Genomic DNA, 23,766 nt, shown 5'->3' on the forward strand with positions numbered 1-23,766 from the left:
CAGGGGTCCACACATCACATAGCAGTAAGAGAGAGAGTTCCAGAAATCTGGGCTGAGGTTCAGAAAAGAGCCAGAAGGTTTCAGGTGATCAGAACTCCACACAGGTCACAACCGGGCAGGAGAACCTGGATTTCATGTGTGTCCTGAGCAGAAGTTTACAAGTTCAAGGAGGTCTCAAGTTCAAGTTCAGGTCTCAGCCTTCCAAGCTATTAATGGCTTCTGAAGAGAGAGGTGGGTGGTGGTCCAGTCCCCTTCCTGTTTTAATTTGGGGGCTCTAGGGGACAAGGTGAAGAGCACATACAACTCAATTTTGGGGGGCCACATTGACCTCCTGGAGAACCTTGGGATGATTTCTAAACCCGAAATTTCCAACATCAGGAACTGCTGGTCCTGGAGGTACAAGCTGATGTCTCACATCAGACATCATGTTTATCTCACGGCCATGGAGAGCCATGGTCAGATCATCTCCAGGAAAGTGCTCTGTAGAACAGGTGAGCAGACCCTTTAGTGGCTCTGTTCCCAGTTTGTAGGTAAGAAAATCGAGGTCCAGAGGGATTCGTTTCTCCAAAACCCCTGGAGCTGGTTCCCATCATTACAGGGGCTGACGGAATCTTGTGATGTGTCATCTGCAACAGCCGGTGGTGCAGGTCTCGGCCAGGCCAAAGGCCTGAGCACCAGAGAGCCAAGGGTGCAAGTCCCAGGCCAAGTCCATATCCAGAGTCCCAAGATCCAACGCCCTTATGTGCGAGGTCAGGAGAAGACGGATGGCCAGGTGCAAGCAGGAAGAGCAAATCCACCTTCCTGGATATTTTTTTTTTTCTTATATGTGGGCCCTCAATGGATAGGATGATGCCTACCCATAGTGGTGGGAGCCAGCACCTTTCCCCGCCCACCAATAAAATGCCATCTTATGGTAACACTCTCCAGACATACCCGGAAGTGGCGATCCACCTGCTATCAGGCATCCCTTCTTCTGGGCGAGAGGACACATGAAATTAACCTTCCCAGAGGGACAGCATCAGGAGTCAGATGGCCCAACTCTCATTCCCAAGTTCCTTCCTTTGCCATCCTCTCTTCCCAGATGGCTCATCCTGGCGAGTTAAAGGGGCTGGGCTTCCCTCCGCTGGCAGGTGACACAGGGCTGCTGATCACAGCTCCACGCGGGTACAGCATTCACAGTCGTCCCTAGTGGAGACCTGACGGCTGTGAGGACCGACTGGGCGGAAGGGGAGGGGAGTGGGTGCTGCCGCACCTGCCGCACCTGCCGCACCTGCTGCATCTGTTTAAAGCTAGCACTGCAGAAAGCCTCGCAAAATGAGCTAGGGAGAGACACACTGGGGAGACCGTTCTAAGATGGAAATCCACAGGACCACTGAGCTGAGTGAGCAGAACAGGGGTGGGGGAGGGGCTGACTTAGCAGCATATCTAGGTTGGTGGCTGGGAGGTCAATGGGAGCCTGCCATGTCAGGAGACACGTGACGAGTTTAGCTGGAGACACGTTGGGTGTAGGCCATGAAGATGTCCAGGAGAGGACCTCAGGGAGATGCTACCACTAAGAACCCAGACACAAAGGCAGTCACAGCAACAGGTGCCATGGGACCAAGTGAGTGTCCTGGGAACGTACAGGGTGAGAAGGAGAGGAGTCAAAAGTCCCAAACTGTGGCAGGTAAGGCTGCTGCCTGCAGTGCTGGCATCCCATATGGGCGGCAGTTCAAGACCCGGCTGTTCCACTTTCAATCCCACTCTCTGCTTGGCCTGGGAAAGCAGTGGAAGATGGCCCAAGTCCTTGGGCCCCTGCACCTGTGTGGGAGACCCGGCAGAAGCTCCTGGCTCCTGGCTTCAGATCAGCTCAGCTCCACCCATTGTGGCCAGTTGGGAAGTGAACCAGTGGATGGAGGACTTTCTCTCTCTCTCTCCCTGGCTCTCCTTCTCTCTCTGTGTAACTCTGACTTTCAAATAAATAAATACATCTTTAAAAAGAAAAGTTCCAAAGCTGGGGATGGGTGAGGGGAGTCACAGCAGAGGCATGGGGGACATGAGAAGGAGTGGTCAGGAGGATCACAGAGGAACAGTCAAAGGGGACGCTCAGGTACCCACATAACCCAATCCCAAACGCTTGTTCTGGGCACCCAACCACCGGTGAGGCTGGGGTTCCGGGGTGATCCGAGAAAGACAGCTGCATCCACGCATGGACTTGCACTCACTCCTTGGCCACCAGCGCTGCCCTGGAGCAAGCTGCATGTGGAGGAGCCACGCGTTGCGCCCCCTCTTGGTGCTGAGAAGTATAGCAAGGGGTGGAAATGGTAAGAGCAACTCACCACGATGAGTGCGACCACAGACAGCGTGTAGTAGATGGAATCTCTCAGCAGGCACCAGGAGGAAAGAGCCACGACCTACAGGGAAGGGAGACAGAGACAACAAGGAACAGGAAGTCAGTCAGCGCCAAAGAGATGGCGTGGCTCCTGCCAGCGCCAGCCCAGAGACTCAGACTCAGGCTTATAGCTCCCGTCCAGGTGGTTCAATCCACCTGCCAATCAACAGAAATGTATTGAAGATCTTGAGGAGTGTGAGTCTCCATCCTCCAAGCATCAGCCACCAAGATGGGATGAAACCTGCAAGTATTTGGTTTTTGGGAAATGGCTGGTGATGGAAAACAGAGAGGGAGCCAAGGAGCGGGGAGCACTGGCCACTGCTTATGACTGGGGTCTGATCTTGGCCAAGGAGACAGAGAAGGCTGCCTGCAGGCCTGGGGACACTTGGTGGCAAGTCCCGCCAGAGGCAGCTAGTCTCCCAAGAATGGGCCTGGTAGCAAACTCCACCCGTGCTTTCCCTGGTGACTCCAACATCTGTTGTAGCCTGCACTCCCCGTGGGGAATGAGCAGCCCCAAGGGGCAGCTGCCACCCTTCAGAGCTGTGGACATCTCCCTCGCGCAGCTTCCTCTGGCCCCCTCCCCTAAGTCTGCGATGCACCTGGCCTCACTGTCCTCACTGGCCCTGGTCTAGTCAGCATTTTTTTCAAAGGCTTGTTTGCATACTGATCTGGCCAGTGTGTCCTTTTATCAGTTGGGAGAAGCTGGTTCTACTGAGGCCAGGCTGAGGCCAAGGAGGCCATGGCCTACCAGAGAAGGAGGCCAGGCCGGGGCTGGGCAGAGGAGCTAGGGCAGGCAGGGAGTTGTGGCCGCCAGGGTGAGACCCCTGTCCTGGAAGGAGGTTGTTCCTCCCTGCCCAGTCCTTTAGAGTTTCTTTCTGAAGCCTGCTTATTTGGGCTTTCTGGGTTCACAAACGGGCGTGTGGAGGATCCTGGATGGTCACACCCTAGGTGAGCAGCAGCCACCCCTGAGGACACAGGACACTACGTGGTACCTATGCCCTCAGCCAAGTACGTGAACAAGGACACAGCAAAGGCCAGCCCTCTGAGCTGGGCCAGCGGCAGGCACACGTTACACCAAAGACACCAGGCGCCTAGGGTGGGAGCTCGGCTGTCTTCCATGCCCGTCCGCTCCCCACCTGCTGTGCCATCCACAAAGATAGATCAGGCAAAGTCAAACCAGAGAAGACTTTGTGGATTCGAATAACCTCGAAGCCATGACTTAAATAGAACCATAAATGAATAATGAGGCCAGAGTCTCCTTCCGTTAACACATGCTTCCCCTGGTTCCATGCAAGGCTGTTGCTGATTTTTTTGCCTTATAAGGTTTGGTGTTCGCAGATCTAAGTCACAGACAGATTATACTGCAAAAAATCACTCGGGGACAAACAGAAAGCATTCTTCATCCTTATATCACCGTGTCCTTGCCCTGTGGACTCTGAGAACCCATGACCGTCAATCACCACATATGGGCTACCTTAAACTGGGCCCAGCTGTTCATCTCCCATCAGTCTTGACTACGTATTCAATTTTTTATAATCAGGAAGATGGACTGAAAACAGGTGGCACATATCAATTCAGAATTTCTTTAACAGATCACTTGGGTTCTTAATGAACCACGGCAGACGGAACAGATGTCATGAGCTCTCCTCTTTCCTGTAACACACAGTAGATCATAGTAAAGGAATTAAGAAAGATGTTAGGAAACCACAAAACAGAAAGGAGCGGAAGAGCTGCCTACAGCAACCTCATTTTGCAAGTTGTCGAGCAGGAGAACTGGTCACCCAGTTGGCAGTGGGGAAAGTTCTAGAAGTGGGGTAAAGATGGCTTGATGGCGAGACCAGTTTTAGAAGTCTGGTTAAGAATTTAATCTCTGATCCTTCTCCCCCATTACCAGTAGCTCGGTTATGTTCATCTCTCACCTTAAGACAAACAACAGACCCAGCATTGAGGAACAGACATTCCAGAAACAGAGAGAGCAGAGTGGAGAAAATCATCAAAGCAGAGGTTCAGGACTTTAGCAGTTTTTGCAGAATCAAAGGGCTCTCTGAGTGTTTGATGCAACGGACACAAGAAAATGCACACAAGACACATATTCACAAACTTCCACATACTAGCACAAAGAGAAGATCCTAAAACTACCTGAGTGAGGGGCTGGCACTGTGGTGTAGTGAGTAAGACCACTGCCTGCAGTGCCGGCATTCCATATGGGTGCTGGTTCCAGTCCCAGCTGCTCCTCTTCTGATCCAGCTCCCTGCTATGGCCTGGGAAAGCAGTGGAAGGTGGCCCAAGTCCTTGGGCCCCTACACCTGCGTGGAAAACCTGGAAGAAGCTCCTGGCTCCTGGCTTCGGATCGGCAAAGCTCTGGCTGTTGTGGCCATCTGGGGAGTGAGCCAGTGGATGGAAGACCTCCCTCTCTCTCTGCCTCTGCCTTTGCCTCTCTGTAACTCTGCCTTTCAAATAACTAAATAAATCTTTAAAAAAAAACACCTGAGTGGTAAAACAACTTCATATACAAAGGTTCAAAACCAGAATGACACTTTATTTCCCAAAAAGATACTGGAAGCTAGAAGAGAAGGCATAATACCTTTCAAAGTTAGAAGGAAAATGGCTTAAACCCAGATTTCTATGCCCAAACAAGTTATTTAGTGAGAAATGAATAAAAATAAAAGTTTATATATTACTATATTTTATTTGACAGATAGAGTTAGACAGTGAGAGAGAGAGAGACAGAAAGTTCTTCCTTCCATTGGCTCACCCCCTAAATGGCTGCTACAGCTGGAGCTATGCTGATGCGAAGACAGGAGCCAGGTGCTTCCTCCCAGTCTCCCATGCGGGTGCAGGGCCCAAGCACTTGGGCCATCCTCCCCTGCCTTCCCGGGCCACAGCAGAGAGCTGGACTGGAAGAGGAGCAGCTGAGACTAGAACCTGGTGCCCATATGGGATGCCGGGGCCGCAGGCAGAGGATTAACCAAGTGAGCCATGGTGCCAGCCCAAAATAAAAGTTTAATTTCAAAAATTTTACATATTATATAGCTTTTTAAGAATTTTTAATCACATTTTCACAGATTCAATGTGCTTTGCAGATATGATTCTAAGAACATAGTGATAATCGCTTCCACCTTCCCTCTCTCCATTTGCTGAATAAGAAGTTCAACAAGTAAAAAGCAGAAAGACCCCAGTTGAGTGGGAATATAGACAACATACACAGCCTTTCTGAAAAAGCTACTGGAGGATGTACTCCATTAAAATAAAGGTGTAAACCATTTGTTCCATACAATTAGGTTGCAATAAACTATACTAGCTAACAGTCTGAATCTATAATAATTAAAGGAAATTTCCAGAATGATGGTGAAGGGATATTCTAAAAGGAAGGTGAAAAGACAGTCCAAAATGAAACATTTGCAGCAGGCTTAGAGGGTAGTCTGGCTAGACTGGAACAGGTCAGAACTCTCCAGAGGAATATTTCAATAGGAGAAAATTGATGTAATACCTGAAAATTGTAAACATACAGAGGAGAAGTATGAGGACGGCATATAGAAAACTAAACAAACAACAACATGAAAAGACAAGTATAAACCACAGAGGAAACAGGATTGTGCCCCTAAGAAGATGAGTCAGTATATAGCAATGGTTTAGCCATGACGAGTGCCACATAGTCTAAATAAACTAAGTGTTGTCTAGCCAACGTGTGGCTCTTTGGGAAAAGGCTGGGGCCCCTGTCGAGTGGCTAAGAAAGATCTAAACATTCCTCTCCCACTCGGGGAGGTCGATGCACAATGGTTGCTACTGAAACATCTGGCAGGAGCTGGATCAAAACTGTAGCATCCAAGACTCCAACAGGCGCCCACATGGGAGGCTGGCATGGCAGGCGGTGGCTTAACCCCCAGGCATGTTATTTACAGATAGGGAACAAATCTCGGGAATGGTCAAATTAGTGGATAGTTGTTGCCTCAGAAGAGTGAGAAATTGGTGCTGCTGGGACTGCAAGGTGACTGTTTTTCATATTAAAGCTTCTAGAACTGGTTGCCTCTGAATTCTTTTTTTTTTTTTTTTTAAGATTTATTTATTTACTTGAAGCAGAGTTACAGAGACAGACACACACACACACAAACACACACACACACAGGTCTTCCATCTGATGGTTCACTCCCCAAATGGCTGCAATGGTCAGAGCTGAGCTGATCCGAAGCCAGGATCCAGAAGCTTCCTCTGTGTCTCCTACATGGGTCCAGCAGCCCAAGGACTTGGGTCATCTTCTACAGCTTTCCCAGGCCATTAGCAGGGAGCTGGGCTGGAAGTGAAGCAGCCGGGACTTGAACCAGCAGCCATATGGGATGCTGGTGCTGCATGTGAAGGCTTAACCTATTACAACACAGCACTGGCCCCGAGTTCTGATATATTTCTAACTTCAATAACAATGTGAAACACGGAAGTACAGTGCAAATGATTCACTTAGATTTACCACTGTAAGACATACACCTTTCACTTGGCGTAGATGCCAAGCTTGGATAGATACTGGTATCTTCTCTTTTTGTACAAACAGAATAGTTTCCAATGTCTGGGCTGTCAAAATTTCAGCCTTAGCACAATTAATTTTTAAAAAAATAAAAGTGATAAGCTAGAGCACATGTAAGAATGAGTCAGGCCAGAGGATACTTTCTTTCCACACTCTAGAAGGAATTAAAGAAAGGCATACTTCCAAACCACTGGTAATTTTGTGCAATTTATAATGAAACGGTGATTGGGAACTCATGTCCACTTCTACCTTGCCACTCTGACACCACTGCTGGCCACAACAGCAAATCTTCATCTACATTCTCTGCAAATAAGGGGCATGAGAAAGGTTATCGTGTTGAGTCCTCATAGCAACCTAACAGGGTTAATATTTGTTCTCCTTTAAGAGCAATTCAGGCCCAGCAAAGTGGAGAGCCTGGACTAGGAGCCCACAGTGAGCCTCGGGGAAGAGCTGGGATTTGAACTCAGGAAGCCTGACTCAAATCCTTGTTCCCCCAAAATCTGTTACAGGGCCTCCCTGAGGCTAGAACCAAAAACAGACAGTAGTCTGTGACTGCCTCCCAAGGGGGTTTCTTTTCTCCATTATTTGAGCCATTGGGGCAGGTGTCTGAAAGATCAAAGCCAAGGAAGGAGATAGTTGAAAGGTGAAACACAAAAGAGTGGTGGCCACAGCTAAATTTACATATTAAACTTCCTTAAAGAGCTGCAGCTGTGGCGTAGTGGGTTAACGCCCTGGCCTGAAGTGCCAATATCCCATGTGGGCACCGGTTCGAGACCCGGCTGCTCCACTTCCGATCCAGCTCTCTGCTATGGTGGGAGAGCAGTAGAAGATGGCCCAAGGACTTGTACCCACATTGGAGACCTGGAGGAAGCTCCTGGCTCCTGGCTTTAGATTGGTGCAGCTCCCGCCGTTGAGGCCAATTGGGAAGTGAACCATCCGATGGAAGACTTCTCTCTCTCTCTCTCTGCCTCTCCTCTATCTGTGTAACTCTGACTTTCAAAAAAATAAATATATATTTAAAAAAAAAAGAATATTAAAAGAGCTGCAGCTCTAGCAATCAAAGCAGGAAGGAGTTCCCAGGTGGATTACAGATATGGATAAAGCTGTGGTGTGGGTATAGTTAGGTATGGATACACGCTAGGAGGGAGTCAGTTGAATGCAGAATGAAGTTACTTGCCCATTAAGCTGTATGCTTCTAGAAGTAAAACACCACACAGCACATTGTTCGGGGATTGAATGTTCCACTCTCCAGAACGTGAATACACCACTGATCCTATGGGAACTCTGGCTCTCAGTGAAGGACTGCTTGTCTCTAGGCGGAGGCTGAGACATCTGACTCAGCCCCGATGGTATTTCCTGGCAGAGGGGGACATGTTAGCATCTCTGCCTCCACTGGCAGGTGTCACCCAGCCCAGAGCTGGTCTATGAGAAGACGGCTCGTCTTCCGCAGCTCTTTGCAAAAGGACTGCAAGGAAGAATGACAGGCTCCTCTGTCTCCTCCAGAGACCAGAATAGGGACCTGGGAAGAAACCAACAGAGAGCAATTCTGCCCCTGACCCCAGTGATCAATAACACAGAGGGTACAGGTTTCAAAAGGCCATGCGCCAGCAAACTCTGCCATAAATTCTGCCTGCCCAGGGCTCTACGTTTCCTGTGTGGCTCTAGGAATCCCTCCCAGCTGGAATTTCATCTTGATATTTCGATTTCTATTTCTGGCGTGCTTTTCACACATCCTCTGTTGCATGCGCAGCATCGGCTCCCTTCTTATAATTCCATTTAGTTGCAGAGTGGCGTCATGCAAAAAATTAGGAAAAACAAATCACACTTCCAGAGCAGAGAAAACACATTCTCTGCTCTTCTGGAAATTCTGGCTCTTTTTAGGAGGTTAAAAGTAATTGTTTAGGAAAGAATGACAGATTTTTTGCACATTGATCTGTATTTTAAATCCATGTGGAGTGACTTATTATATGACAGTATATGCATGGGATAATGGACATACATACTATTGGTATGTGCATTATGTAAAATAATATTTATGACAATTCTTCTTGATGAAGAGCAGAATTTACCATGGCAGGAACATTTTAAATGGCACAAATACCCTCAATTTTAGAGTACTTTCTTCTTGTTTTAAAATAAAAACTACTGAAGCAGACAAAACACTGTAATAGTTTTACAACACAAAATTGCTAACGTCTGAGAGAAATGTTGTTATTTCACACAAATCTCACAGAAAAGGGATTTGAAAAATCATAACATGGGTTGTGTTCCAAGTTGGCAGCCATTTTTCATCTCAGGGAAAACAGCCACACGGTTTGGAGCTGGGGTGGGGCTTTGGGGTGCATCTGAAACAATCTGTGGGCAACAAGTGGCACCAAAGCTCAGATGGGTGAGGGTGCGACGTGGGCTTGGTTTCCCCACGGGGAGGTCTTGGGGCTGCCATCTGTTCTGTCATTCAAGTATACTTTTAGAATAAAAACTCCATGCTGGGAAAAATCACTGAAGTACAAATGACTTCAGCTTTCCAGAAATTCTCTGTCCAAAGTGCAGAGTGAAAATTGGGTCACGCAAGAGAGATAGCTTAGGGGTTAAGACACCATGACCCTTATCTGAGCACTTGCTGTCCAGCTCCCCTTCTGACCCCAGCTTCCTGCTAGTACAGACCCTGGCAGGTAGCAGTGATGGTTCAAGTGATGGGGTTCCCACCACCCACGTGGGACACTTAGCTCTGTGGCCCACTGGGGAGTGAACCAGCGGATAGGAGCTCCTCTCTCTGTATCTCAAATAAATTAAAACAAACACACACTTCTGCAAAAACAATAATGAACCTTCTATTTATGAATCGTCACAACAGGGAACATAAGTTGAATTCATATTTTTAATTTAATATCTTTTCGAAGAAAGCTCATTTTGAGCTCTACTTTTGTGGGATGGAAACAAACAACAAGTAGATGAGCTGCTACTGGAGCCTTGTTGAAATAGAATCGGGGCCACCTTGGGCCAGGGCAAACATAGAATGACCTCTTGAATGCTTCTCACTGATTGGGCTGAACGATAGCCACAGCTGCTCCTCAGGACCTGGAAACCCCACGGAACTCAGAAGTGCCTTCCCAAGCACCCATGGCATTACCTGCCATCATCTTCATGCCAAGTCGGGGCTACTGCTGGCTAGGGCTTCAACATCTGGACATTCAGAGTGTTCTCACAGATGTCTGAATTCAAGGGGAGTCAGCTCTGCTCTGGGGCAGAAAATGCTGGACCTGTTGTCCAGTTCAATTATTACGGAGGAGTTAGTGATTCCAAATTAGTGATGACCGAGGAGAGGGAGCTCAGGTATCCACTGTGATACTGCATGAAAGCATCTTATGTTGGGACTACCATTGTGGCACAGTGGTTTAAGCCACTACCTATAATGCCAGCATCCCATATGAGCATGGATTTGAGTCCCAGTTGTGCCACTTCTAATCCAGCTCCCTGCTAATGGCCTGGGAAAAGCAGCAGAAGATGGACCAGGTGCTTCAGCCCCTGCCATCCACGTGGGAGACCCAGATGGACTTCTAGGCTCCTGGTTTCAGCCTGGTACAGCCCTGGCCATTGTGGCCATTTGGGGAGTGAGCCAGAGGATTGAAAATCTCTCTCTCTCTGTAACTCTGTATTAAAACAAAACAAAACACCCTACATTTCTATTGCAGCTGACGTCAAAGGCACTGCTGACATCACTATGGGTTTTGCCTCAGGTATCATGAGATGAAACACTAAAGGTAAGTGGTTAGTAAAAATAGAATATTTTTTGCTCATACAGGTTCAGCAACCCCTATTCAACGTTTGAGTTTTTTTCTCGAGATAGAAGCTCCAAGGTTTCTAGTCCTTCTGAGCACTTGGTCATTGAATTGTCTCTCCACTAGGCCAGGGAACAGAGGCAATGTGGTGTTCTTTCCATTCAGGGCATGCTGATAAGAACTCAGGTGGAGGAGGTGGAAACAAATGGCAAACATGCTCTTGGGGCTATCTGGAGATTTAATTATGTGCACTTTGCTTCATCCATTATCACACAGAGCAACTTGGCTACCTTTATAGTTTTGCAGGAAGAATGGAAGTGGCTCACAGCATTCCCCATCCTTTCTCAGACTGGAGCCACACTGTAGGGCACTGAGCCAGTACTCCCCCACAGCTGAGTGTGCCTCCTGCTCTCTCCCCAGGCATGGTCTGTGAGAGCATTATCACCCTTGCCTGGGGACATGTAAGAAACATAACTCTCAGAACCTGCAGCATCAGAGTTTGCATCTTAACAAGATGCCCTGGGTGCATTGCATGCCCGTCACATCACACATCATCACACAGTGGGATGAAATTATAAAGGCTGAGCAAGAGCCTGGTGATGTGGCCCCGAGACAGCAGTGAGCCAGAGAGCAGGGTAAATGGTACAATGAGGTGGCCAGGTTTAGAAGAGCTGGAATTCTTGCAGCCCTGCAATGTCATGTTTATCTCTTTAACTGTTGGTTTGGCACGCATACCTTCCCAGGATACACCTGGGTCTCATCCAGGACCAGGAAGGGGGAGTCACCATGATGGCCACAGGGAATTTAAATTCCACATGGAGCTGTCATAAAAGTCCCAGAGGACTTTACTTGATCAAAAGACCCCATCTCACTTATTTATCTTATTAAAGTACCACCCCCTACCTCACACAAGAGGCTGAGAATGGAGTGAGAGGTCTCTTTTTGCCACAGGCCATGATTAGAGGGCCCATTCTCTCTTTCTGTGTTTTGTGGGCAACCCTCTGGCCCACTCATGATGGGTATTTCTCCGTGTGAGGTGGCCCATGTTTACACGTGAATGTATGTTTATTCCCTCCCTGTTATACATCAATCCTGTTCTTTATATGTCTCTGTACTGAATCCTTACCTCTGTGGGGCAAGGACCTGGCATAACAATTAAGAAAACCCAGCCCCTTCAGAGCTTCCCATGAGAAGCACTTCCTGTATTGGGTTTCTCACTGCACCTACCTCAAGCACCAGCCCTGTGGAAGATTCCAGAAATCATCCCTTTGTACAACGTCTAGACCACATCAGAGGACTCCTGCCCCCCGACAGCTCCCTCCACTGCAAAGGCACAATGTAAACAGATTCAAGCCAAGGATCCAGATGAATAGAGAGGTCAAATCATTCCTCCAAAGCCTACAAGCGCGATCTCAAGCCCAAGGATTCGCTTCAGCAACCTGATGGACACGCCATCTCCAAACTGGTGTGAGCCTTCTCTGCATGTCATGTGCTGACCACAGAGGAAACGAATGCCTCGCACATGAAATCTGACCTCAGATGGCTGAGACAATGCCTAGTACTAGAGCTGAAGGTCCTGGAAGTGAGACCCTGCCTACAGCGACGCACACTGTGACAGCAGCATTCGGGGTCTAGGTTCTCAATGGAACGCAGAAGCTGGCGTTGTCCATGGTGCTAGAGACTCAGCAGTGATGCCCTTCCTCTCACCACCCTGAAAATCAGAATACTGAAAGCAAAAGGGCCAGAGAAATGGGAGAGGCCGGTCCTTTTCAGTTCACAACCTTGGTTATGGATTTCCAAGTCTCTGTTTCACACCTGGAAAGACCCAAGATTCTCTGCTTTCATCAACAAAGAAGGAGGAGCATCGAATGTGTACTGCTGGACTTAGGATTTTTCTATCTATTGTCTGGCCATGAACGGGACATCTGCAATAGCAGGAGCTAATCTGGCCAAAGATGGAGCACATGTTCAAAGAAAATGTGGGTGGCCAGCCTGCAACCCAAACCCTCGGGGAGTTCCACGGAAGCTCTCGGTTGCAAAGGAAGCACCTGTCCCCCTCGGGTGTGGATGTCGGTCATGCTCCTGTCTTCGAGATTTTCATACTGCAGCTGTCACTGGCTGCTGTGTTATAGGGCTCATCTGGCCCACAGGGATCTTTTTGAAAAGTAATTTGAAGAGATGTATTTTAAGTCTGTGACTTGGATGGGGACAGCAGGGGACGCTCGTGAATCAATCCTGGAGCCAGGGCAAACTGAGTGCGAGAACCTTTCTTTCACATGTGTTCAGCAGGCACCATCACACCTATCACACCCGGCCCTGGCGGTGTGCAAGGATCCACACAGACACACACCAGAAGATCCTTGTTCTGCAGCGTCAGGAAGGTGGGGCCCAGACGCATCAGCAGTAAAGAACATTTGCAAACAGTGGCTTTCACTGCAGCACCTATGTCGTCTCTCAAGGAAAGCAAAGGCCTCACTGGACAATTTGGGGCCTCCAGGGACCCTGTTTCAGGTTGTTTTCCGACAGCCACAGCCTGCGGCCGATGCCTTCTCTATAGCTGCCATCAGAAAACTTGGGTCTTAGGTGTCAAGCATTGTGTCAAGCACTTTACATGCCTTTTATTTGCTTGCAATGTTTTTAACATTCCCATTTGACAGATAAGTAAACTAAGGCTTCGTGAACTGCACAGTGTGAGAGATATAGCTGCGTTCTGAACCACGTCTGAATTACTGCAGAGTCCACTCGCTTAGCCCCTTGCCATAGATTAACCAATGGATCGCATGCTAAGAATGACCTGGGTGTGCTGGATGACCACTGATTCACAGGCCTAGCCCGGCCCTTCTGGATCGTGCACTCCCAGGGAGGCCTGGCTCTCACCGTTGGTTGCACATGGGACTATCTGCACATCTGAGATACTTACTTGGCCTCCAGAGATTTGTTTGCAGCTGAACCCTGGTCACCAGGGTTTTGGAAAGCTCTGGCAGGTAATTCTAACATAGATCAGGGGTGACAGCACTGCCTCATTCCACTATGCCCTGCTAGGCTGACTACTGCCCAGATACTTGAAGTGAGGAACTTCCCGGGGCTCCCCAGGCCCACACAGTGCCAAAGAAGGGAACCCCACCCCAGTGCAGGAGATTTGGAGAGGTCATTGAATGTATTTGCTAGAACTATCTGTGCCCACGCACTAGCAATGTGGCACTCCATTACTCTGTTTATAAAGCAGACCTGCTGTAATATCCTTTTGTAATTGGGAGCAACAATTTGAGGGCGCTGCCACTTTAAAGCTAGTTGGGAGGGGGTGTTGCTGGGTTTCACCATGGAGCTGGGATCATCTGCAAGGCTGTCACTTGATGACTGTCCTCTGGGTTCTCTGCTGGGTCCAGGCGCTGAACCGACCCAACACTCCTTCATGGAGCTACCACTCAACCTCCGGGCAGGCAGACAGCTTACAAAGGGGCTCCAGGCTGCAGGTGCAAGTGTCCCAAGGGAATAGGCTGATGCTGTGTGGCTTGCTATGGCCTAGCCTCCAAGTCACAGATTCGCTTTCACCTTCGGCATAAGGCTGGTAAGCTTAACCATCACCAGGAGCTTTGAGACTGGATAGAAAGCTTGGTGAGACCACTGAAATGAACTAAACATTTCAAATAACAAAACGTTCAAATTGTACTTCCTAAGGGGAGCCTTCAGTTGTGTTAAGTCATGAACACTCACACTAACTGCCTCCAATTGAATTCTCATAAATTACTTTTTTTTAATTTAAAAGTTCACTGGAATTTTTATATTTTGTACACTATCAACTTTAAAATGTTTTTATTTGAACAATCAATATTGATGTTGTAGATATTGGCACGGCAGTTAAGATGCCACTTAGGATGACTGTACCCTAGTCAGAGTCTGGGCTCCACTTCCAACCCAGCTTCTTGCTAGTATGCACCCTGGGAGGCAGCAGGTGATAGCTCAAGGACTTGGGGCCATGCCACTCACATGGGAGACCCAGATGGAATTCCTGGCTCTGGTGTGGCCCAGCCCTGGCTGTTGTGGGCATTTGGGGAGTGAATCAGTGGATCAAAGACCTCTGTCTCTCTTTCTGCCTTTCAAATACAAGGAAAACAGGGGCCGGTGCTGTGTGGCACAATGAGTTAACACCCTGGCCTGAAGTGCTGGCATCCCATATGGGCGCTGGTTTGAGTCAGGCTGCTCCTCTTCTGATCCAGCTCTCTCTATGGCCTGGGATAACAGTAGAAGATGGTGCAAGTCCTTGGGCCCCCGTACCCACGTGGGAGACCCAGAAGAAGCTCCTGGCTCCTGGCTTCAGATGGATGCAGCTCTGGCTGTTGCGGCCATCTGGGGAGTGAACTAGCAAATGGAAGACCTCTCTCTCTCTCTCTCTCTCTCTCTCTCTCTCTCTCTCTGCTTCTCCTTCTCTCTCTGTGTAACTCTGACTTTCAAATATATAAATAAAAATACAAATAAAAGGAAAACAAATATAGAAGAATTAAAAATAATAATAGTATTGATAATGATGGCTTAACAAAATCAATCAGTATAACTGGTATAAAACTAAAGTAAAAATATTCTTGCATTTCTTTCCCCCTTTATCATGTCACTCACCAGAGATAACCACTCTTAACATTTCTGCTTCCAGAGGAATTGCCAAAATAACCTCAAATAATTTGCTTTTACCTCCATGAAGAGTGTCCAAAAAGTTGGTGGAAAATGCACATCACGCAAAAACCAAGCACGAATTTCAAAATTTTTTGACGCCAACATAAACTTGTCAGTGAATTCCATTTCCACAGATTTCTGGAAGCGCCCTTGTGTATCTAGCCCTTTCTATGAGTTCTTTGTTAGGAAAGATGAGGAAATAGCACATTCATACCCAGATGATGAGGGCACTAGGGCAGAATGGGAAAACACAAGGCACCAGGGCCAGAGCCCCCGAGGTCAAATCCCAGCTCCAACAGTTAGGGGTCGTGTGGTCACCTCCCATCTTTGTGCTTCCACTTCCTCATCTGTAAAATGGGGACAATCACAGCACAGCCCTTGGGCTGCTTCTGAGGACCAAATGCAGACCCAGGCAGTCGGTTCCCCACACTGCCTGGCCTGTGACTGAGTCCATAGAATGGACGATAGCTTCCGTTGCTTCTCCTCCCCCTCATCCCCTACACTGGCATGTTAAAAAAATGAAACAGTCCTCAAGGGTGGGTCTACATGGGAAAATAATGCCCCCACCCCACTTTTTCTACCTGCCAGCAGTATTTGTATTTTGGAGTCTTTTAGTTCTTATTTATATAATACAAATAAAAAGATTAGAATAAATCTTTCCAGATTTATCCATTTTAGGTATGATCTTCTGCCTCCCACTATGAAAAATGATTTAGCTGATTTATACTACTCCCTATATCCTCTTACATCCCTAATATTCTACAGTTGCTGTTATCATTATTAGGGCAAGGGTTTGCTTTATAATCCTGAAAGACACAATCACATTATGACACAATCCTGAATCCCAAGAGATCAAAATCCTGAAAATATTAATTTTGGAAGAAAAAATACAGAAGATCTTTAAAATACATTCATTTACGTTTTTAGAAGGGGATTTATTTGAGAGACATAAAAACACAGCAGAGCCGTTGAGAAGCCATTTCCCACAGTGAAATAGGCAGCTACGACACACACCTGCTTGCAGGCGTAAACACTCACCCAGACTAATGACAGTCACAGGAGTGTCACATTTATGAGCAAAGAGACAGGTCAACAAGTGAAATGTAAAAACACACGTCACTGGGGCTGGCAGTCATGTGCTCCCAGCTTATTTATTTATTTTTATTTATTTTTTGACAGGCAGAGTTAGACAGTGAGAGAGACAGAGAGAAAGGTCTTCCTTCCGTTGGTTCACCACCACCCCCCAAATGGCTGCTACGGCCGGCGCTGTGCCGATCTGAAGCCAGGAGTCAGGTGCTTCCTCCTGGTCTCCCATGCGGGTGCAGGGCCCAAGGACTTGGGCCATCCTCCACTGCCTTCCTGGGCCACAGCAGAGAGCTGGACTGGAAGAGGTGCAACAGGGACAGAACCGGCACCCCAACCAGGACTAGAACCCGGGATGCTGGCACCGCAGGCTGGGGATTAGCCTAGTGAGCCGCAGTGCCAGCCAATTCCAGCTGTATAACTGAACTCGTCTAAGATTCTGAGACCGGCAGCCCAAGTCTGTTAGGAGACAGCAAAAAGGGTGAAGGCTACACAAAGAATGGAGAGCTTGAGAGATTTTATCTTTCCCAAATGCAGGCGAACACAACGGGTATCTCTTCACCTTCTGGTGGACATTTCAATGGTTTTATGTGTACTTAAACATTCTGATAATGTACTTGTCAAAAGTCACTTGCATAAAGTGGCCGGTGCTGTGGCTCAATAGGCTAATCCTCCGCCTCCAGCGCCGGCACACCCGGTTCTATTCCCGGTCAGGGCGCCGGATTCTATCCTGGTTGCCCCTCTTCCAGGCCAGCTCTCTGCTATGGCCCGGGAGTGCAGTGGAGGATGGCCCAAGTGCTTGGGCCCTGCACCCGCATAGGAGACCAGGAGAAGCTCCTGACTCCTGGCTTCTGATCAGCGCAGTGCGCCTGCCGTTGGGGGATGAACCAACGGCAAAGGAAGACCTTTCTCTCTGTCTCTGTCTCTCTCACTGTCCACTCTGCCTGTCAAAAAAAAATCACTTGCAAAAAGTGCACACAACACTTCAGAATTCGCTCAAAGTCTTAGCACCACGTGCATTTCCAGGATTGGAAATGATGTGAAGCTGAAATGCATCTGCACAGCAATTGTCAGAAACAAAGCTGACAATTTAAGATAGTGGACAAAGAAACAACAGAAAGACCCCCTACCCCCATTACAAGAAGATACGGCAGCAGGATTTCGATATTTAAGAGTTTCATCTTTCAGAACTGCCAATTTCTGGGGCTTTAGACTTCAGAGACATGTCAGGACTTTGACACTTGGGATTCTGGTACCCGGGGCTGTTGTCTTCCTGGGTTATGATCTGTGCCTCTCTAATTCACATTCCACTAGCTTTCTGGAACCTCTTGATTTCACACTATTTAGAACAACAATGTTCACATCTCTGTCTTCTAGCCACCTCCCACCACCTCACCTTCTGTTTTAAACTACTCCTTTCTGTGTTGTCAACATTATAAACATTCATATTCTAGTCGATTGCCATCATCCAACTATCTATGTTTTATGCAAGAGTTGACTCTAAATATGTGAAAACAATAAACAGCAGTGGTATTATTACTATTAGCATGTGGCTACTGCTCATTGCCCAGCCATGCAGTGTGCTATGATGGTAACATTTTTCCTATGGGTTCAATGCCACTTGCTATTCAAAAGCATATTCTTATGTTAAGATAAAAAAGAATCTATTATTTGAGGCATCATGATTAAAGAAAAGCTATTCCACATGTTAATTTGCATTATATATTCTTAGTACCTTTCTTGCACAGACTCATATTTGTCTTGGAGTTGAAAGGTAGTACATTTCTCTTCTTGTTGGGAAATGCAACATATGCCTTTTTTACCATATTACCAATGTGTGAAGATACTTTTTTTTGTTTGTTTGGCCTGCAATTCTGTTCTTGGAGGCTGTAGAACTCCCTGTCTTCTTGTACTTGGACCAATTTCTCTCTAACTCTGTTTTCTTGGATGGCTGAGAGTCCTCTTCCCACATTAACCCCGCCAGCTTCCTTTTTAGCTTTTACCCTCATTCTCCTGGAGCACCTTCTCATGTAGCTTTCTCAGAAAGGTTAGGTAAGAAGCAAAATTCTGAAAATTTGTTTGCTGGGAACAACTTTTATTTTCTCTCCCCTTGGATTTTTAGTTTACTTAACCACAGAACTGTTGGTCTAAATTCATTTTTCTTTCTAAGTCCAATTCCATTGGCTTCCAGCATTCAGTGTCACCAAAAAATTCTGAAATTAGCCCAACTCTGTTCTCTCTCTTTCTCTCTTTAAACAAGTTTATTTATTTATTTGAAAGGCAGAGAGAGGGAGAGACAGAGACACAGAGAGATCTACCATCTGCTGGTTCACTTCCCAAATGGCCGAAGGGTGGCAGGGCCCTTAGCACATGGGCCACCTTCTGCTGTTTTCCCAGGCACATTAACAGGGAGCTGGATAGGGGATGGAGCAGCGGGGGCTTCTACCAGCACTCGTACGGGATGCCACTGTCACAGGCAGCAGCTCCACCTGCTGTCCCACAATGCCGGCCCCTAACTCCATTCTCTCTCATGATCTGCTTTATCTCTGAAAATGTCAGGATCTTCCTGCTTGGCCACGATGTTCTGCAGTTTCACATGGATGTTTCTAGAAATGGCTTTATTTGTGTTCCCCGTAGCTAGCTCTTGAGCCAATTCTTTTGATATGTAGACTCAGGTTTTCCTTCTGTTCAGAGGAAATTTCCTACCCTTTTAGATTTTCTGACTTCCTCTCCTCAAATTCTGGCACATTCTTTTCCTGGAACTCCATCTAGAGTTCATATTGGAGCTCCTTTCGTGTCTATTAATTCTTCCATCACATTTTCCATCACTTTTTTTTCCTCTCTGAGTCCTTATGTCTCTTATGACATAATATCACTTCTGCTAGGTGAGTCCTGTTCATGAGTGTTTACATCTTGGGAGTCACCTGAGAAAACTTTAAAAATATTCCCTTTGTTACTGAATACTCTTTCCTTTTCAAAAAAGCAGCACATTTTTTTATGATATCCATATCCTCATGATTGTCTCTGAGGATGCTAATTAAAACTTTTGAGAAGCTCATTTCTATTACTGGAACTATCATTGGTTCTCAGTGGTCAGCTGTCCTGTTTATCCACCATGAACCTTCCTTTGGGAAGGATCCTCAAATGCCTGGTTGTCCTGGGCACTTGCTGATGCATACAGTAGGCACCAAGATGAGTTCTGTGATAGCTAGCAGGGGCTTCCTTTATGTGAGCCTAGGCCTACCTGATTAAATTCCTCCAAGAGGGAAGGCTGTCTGCTGGCTCTGTGAAGGTATGTGGGGTGTAGACAGTACGCTCAACTTCTGGGGATGTGGTAAGAGTCACACACTCAGCACCCCCAAGCCAAAGTAAAGGAGAAATACAATACTTGAGTCCGACATTGCAAAAGTCCAAAAATACGTGAGTCACAACCTGCTGGAGCTGAAGTCCCAAGCCTTCCTCCACGGAGGCTCAGTCTTCCAGGTCTGCACAGGGCAAGGAGCAGGTCAGGTGACAGGGACAGTGCCTGATCCATGCGCTCCATGGTGCGCTGGTTTTCAAATGCAGTCACAGTCTTTGGTACTCCTCTCACACAGAGTTGGAGGTCTACATCCCTTCCTCTTGAAAATACGTGGTCCTGTGACCTTCTAGCTCATACAGTACGATAGATACGGTGTCGTGCGGCTTCTAAAGGTAGATCAGAAAAAGCTGCCCATTGTCTGCCTGATTTTCCAGAACATTCCCCCTCAGAGCCCTAAGCTGTGGGAAAAGTATTCTGACACACTGAGGCCACCATGATGTGAGGACACCAACACCACATGGCACATGTAGGGGCTCTGGATCATAGCCCAGCCGAGCCCAGCCTTAACGTCACCACAGCCCAAGTGCCAGCCCAGAGAGTGAAGCACATTCCAGATGACGCCAGCCCCAGCCACTGAAGCCACTTGCAGCTATTCCAGTGTAGTCCCTAGGTTTTGTGGAACAGAGAGAAGCCAGCTCCACTGTGCTCCATCCAAATCCCTGGACCACAGGTGTATGGAACCGAATTGAGCGGTTGTTGTTTTACAGTACTAAGTTTGAGGCTGTAGTTAAGACCACAATAGATATCGGGGCAGAAATAGGGTCCTTTAACAACTGATCACCATGATTACTCCTTCTCCATCAGCCCACTCAGACTGCATCCTCTATCTGTGCTTTGTAGCTCTGGGAGCTATGTTCCTCCCCTGCACATCAACTCTTTCCCGTGTGGGTCCTGGACTGAGAATTTCCAGGCTGAGCTGCAGTACAACTGCATCTTACTTCTGGCCTCTGTCAAGTCCTTCAAGTTTCTAGATGATTCTTTTTGAAAGGTTTATTTATTTACTCAAATGGCAGAGTTACAATGAGAGGGGAAGAGACAGAGAGAGGAGAGAGGTCCTCCATCTGCTGGTTTACTCTCCAAATGGCCACAACAGCTAGGGCTGGGCTAGGCTGAAGCCAGGAGCCAGGAGCTTCCACTGGGCCTCCAACATGGGTTCAGAGACCCAAGGACTTGGGCCATCTTCTGTTGATTTCCCGGGTGCATTGGCAGAGAGCTGGATGGGAAGTGGAGCAGATGGTCTTGAACTGGTGCCCATATGGGATGCTGGCTTCGTAGCCTGCGACTTTAACCTGCTGGACCACAGTGCTGACCCATGTTGATTACTCTTGCTATGCCCTCTTGGCCTCTGGGCAATGATTTCAAATCCTTTGTATATCAAGACTGCTATTTCCATGAGCTTGCAGATACGGGAGATAAAGGTCCCTCCTGAGAACCAACCATGGGGCACGTCAGAGGGACAGGTGCTCCTCTGTTCACAGGTGGATACATTTCACAGTCATCCATGAATCAGAAGTAGGCTGTGTCTACATAGAGCAGAGAATGAAGTTGAATGCCTTCTGTCCAGGTCACACACCTGGAAACACTGGTTAGACTGATCTTCTGTCTTGGAGCATTTATTACTTGAAAGGCAGAGATGGAGAGAGAGAGAGAGAGAGAGAGAGAGAGAGAGAGAGAGAGAGAGATCTTCCATCCACTGGTTCACACCCTAAATGGCTACAAAGACCAGGACTGGGGTCAGGCTGAAGCCAGGAACCTGGAACTGCACCTGGATCTCCCATGTGGGTGCAGGGTTCCAAGCACATGGGCCATCTTCTGCTGCTTTCCCAAGCATGGTATCAGAGATCTGGATCAGAAGTGGAGCAGTTGGGACTCGAACCAGAGCTCATGTGATATGCACATGCCGGCCCCGATGTTTTATTTATTAACTAGATTTTGAATAAAACATTTAGAGATGGGCCTTTGGGTTAGTAGTTAAGATGCTGGTTGAGATGCCTGTGTCTCACATCAGATTCTGAGTGATTCCTGGCTCTGTCTCTTGACTCCAGCTTCCTGTGGATGTGGACACTGAGATGGCAGTGAATGACAGCTCAAGTAATTGGGTTCCTGCCACCTGTCTGGGAGATCTGATTGGATGCCTGGCTCCCAGCTTCAGCCTAACCCCACCCTGGCTGTTTTGGGCATTTGGGGAGTCAACCAGTGATGGAAGTTCTCTGTCTCTACACCCTATCAAAATAACAAAAACCAAAACCAAGTAAATAAGTAAGTGTGGAAATGACAATCTAATTAAAGAATTGAAGTATAATTTATTAGCAATAAAATGTCCAGTTTAAGAGTTATAAACAATCCTGTGTGCTCATGTAACCATCAACCCATTCAAGATACATCTGTCACCCAGAAAAGGGAGCCTCTATGCTTTCCAGGAAGGCACCCCGGCAACTGCGGACCTGGTGTGTGCCATTCCAGATTTGTTTTCACTGTTCTAGAACTTCGTATAAGTGGAATCCTACGTAGTTATACTTTTGTGTCTGCTCCCTTCACGCATCATATTTTTGAGTTCATCTATGTTCCCTGTGTATCAATGATTTGTTCTTTTTTATTGTTAATCAATATCCCTTTGTTTATCCAGTTATCTGTTGCTAGATAATCAGATGCTATTGGGTATCATGATGAACGCTGCTGTGAACTTCTTTTTTAATTAACAAATTTTTATTTGAGATGCAGAGAGAGAAAGAGACCCAGGTGGGGAGAGAGTTCCCATCTGCTTGTTCACTCTCAAAAATCCTGCAACAAGTAGGACTGGGTTGGAGCCACAGCCAGGAGCCAGGGACTCAACCTGGGTCTCCCATGCAGGTGGCAGGGACAGCTGAGCCACCATCGTGCCTTTCAGGGACTGCAGGAGCCTGGAGTCATGAGTTGGAGCCTGGGATCCAACCCAGGCACTCTGATGGGGATGCAGGTGTCTTAACTGTTAGACTGCACACCTGCTGTGGACCATTTAGGTGCTGTCATTTGATGGACAGTGTATGGCTATTTTAGGTCTACATATTTCAAGGTTCTTTGTTTCATCTTTCAAAAGCTTAGAGTCTCCTTGCTAGAATTTCTGGTGCCAGCTAGGCAACTGGAATCTGTAAATGAGACTCTTTTTTTTTCTTTTCTGTTTTTCTACAGACAATAAAACTCTGGCTCACGGGAGTTAGAGGGAATGAACTAACCATATCAAAAGTGGTCTGTGAAAATTGAAGTCGGTGTGCTGGAACTGAAAACGTCGACTCAGGAAATGCCTTGATAATAAGCGTTTCCAAGACATAGGCAGCTTCCTTTTTGACAGCATATACACATCACGACCAAAACCAAAGAGTGAAAATGCTCCCCCTTGGACTGGTGACATTTCAGCGTTTAGGGATGGACATGCCTCTAAGAAGAAGTGCTGAGCAGAGCACGTGAAAGAAACTGGGAGGCACAGGAAACATTTGTTCTTATAATTCTGTGAACTATTTTATATCAGATAAAGAAAGAGGTGGCAGATAGTGCTATATAATTTCCTTTAAAAACAATAACAGCAGGGCTGGTGTTGTGGCATAGGGGGTAAAGCCACCACCTGCAGTGCTGGCCATCCCATATGAACACTGGTTCAAGTCCAGGCTGCTCCACTTCCAATCCAGCTCTCTGCTATGGTATGGGAAAGCAGTAGAAGATGGCCCAAGTCCTTGGGCCCCTGCATCCATGTGGGAGACCCAGAAAAAGCTCCTGGCTGCAGACTGGCTCAGCTCCGGCCATTGCAGCCATTTGAGGAGTGAACCAGCAGATAGAAGACCTCTCTTTGCCTCTTCCTCTCTATAACTCTGCCTTTCAGATAAATAAAATAAATCCCACCCCCCCCAAAAAAAGGAGAAGAAATTTGTATATCAATGTGTATGAGACCACGTGACCACACAGAGAAGAGGGTCATGCACAAGCCAAGGAGAGAGAACTCAAGGAAACCAATGAG

General features: G+C 47.3%; 1 protein-coding gene across 1 annotated transcript in view; it reads right to left on the minus strand.

Moving 5' to 3' along the window:
- The window catches only part of SLC24A3 (solute carrier family 24 member 3), a 524,237-nt gene that overhangs the window by 58,759 nt on the left and 441,712 nt on the right, over nt 1–23,766 (minus strand). The window contains exon 7 of the mRNA XM_062203807.1: nt 2,319–2,393. Coding sequence (XP_062059791.1) covers nt 2,319–2,393 — 75 coding nt within the window. The remainder of the gene's footprint in view (nt 1–2,318; nt 2,394–23,766) is intronic.

The sequence above is a fragment of the Lepus europaeus genome, chromosome 10 (assembly GCF_033115175.1).
Source record: "Lepus europaeus isolate LE1 chromosome 10, mLepTim1.pri, whole genome shotgun sequence".
NCBI classification, from domain to species: Eukaryota; Metazoa; Chordata; class Mammalia; order Lagomorpha; family Leporidae; genus Lepus; species Lepus europaeus.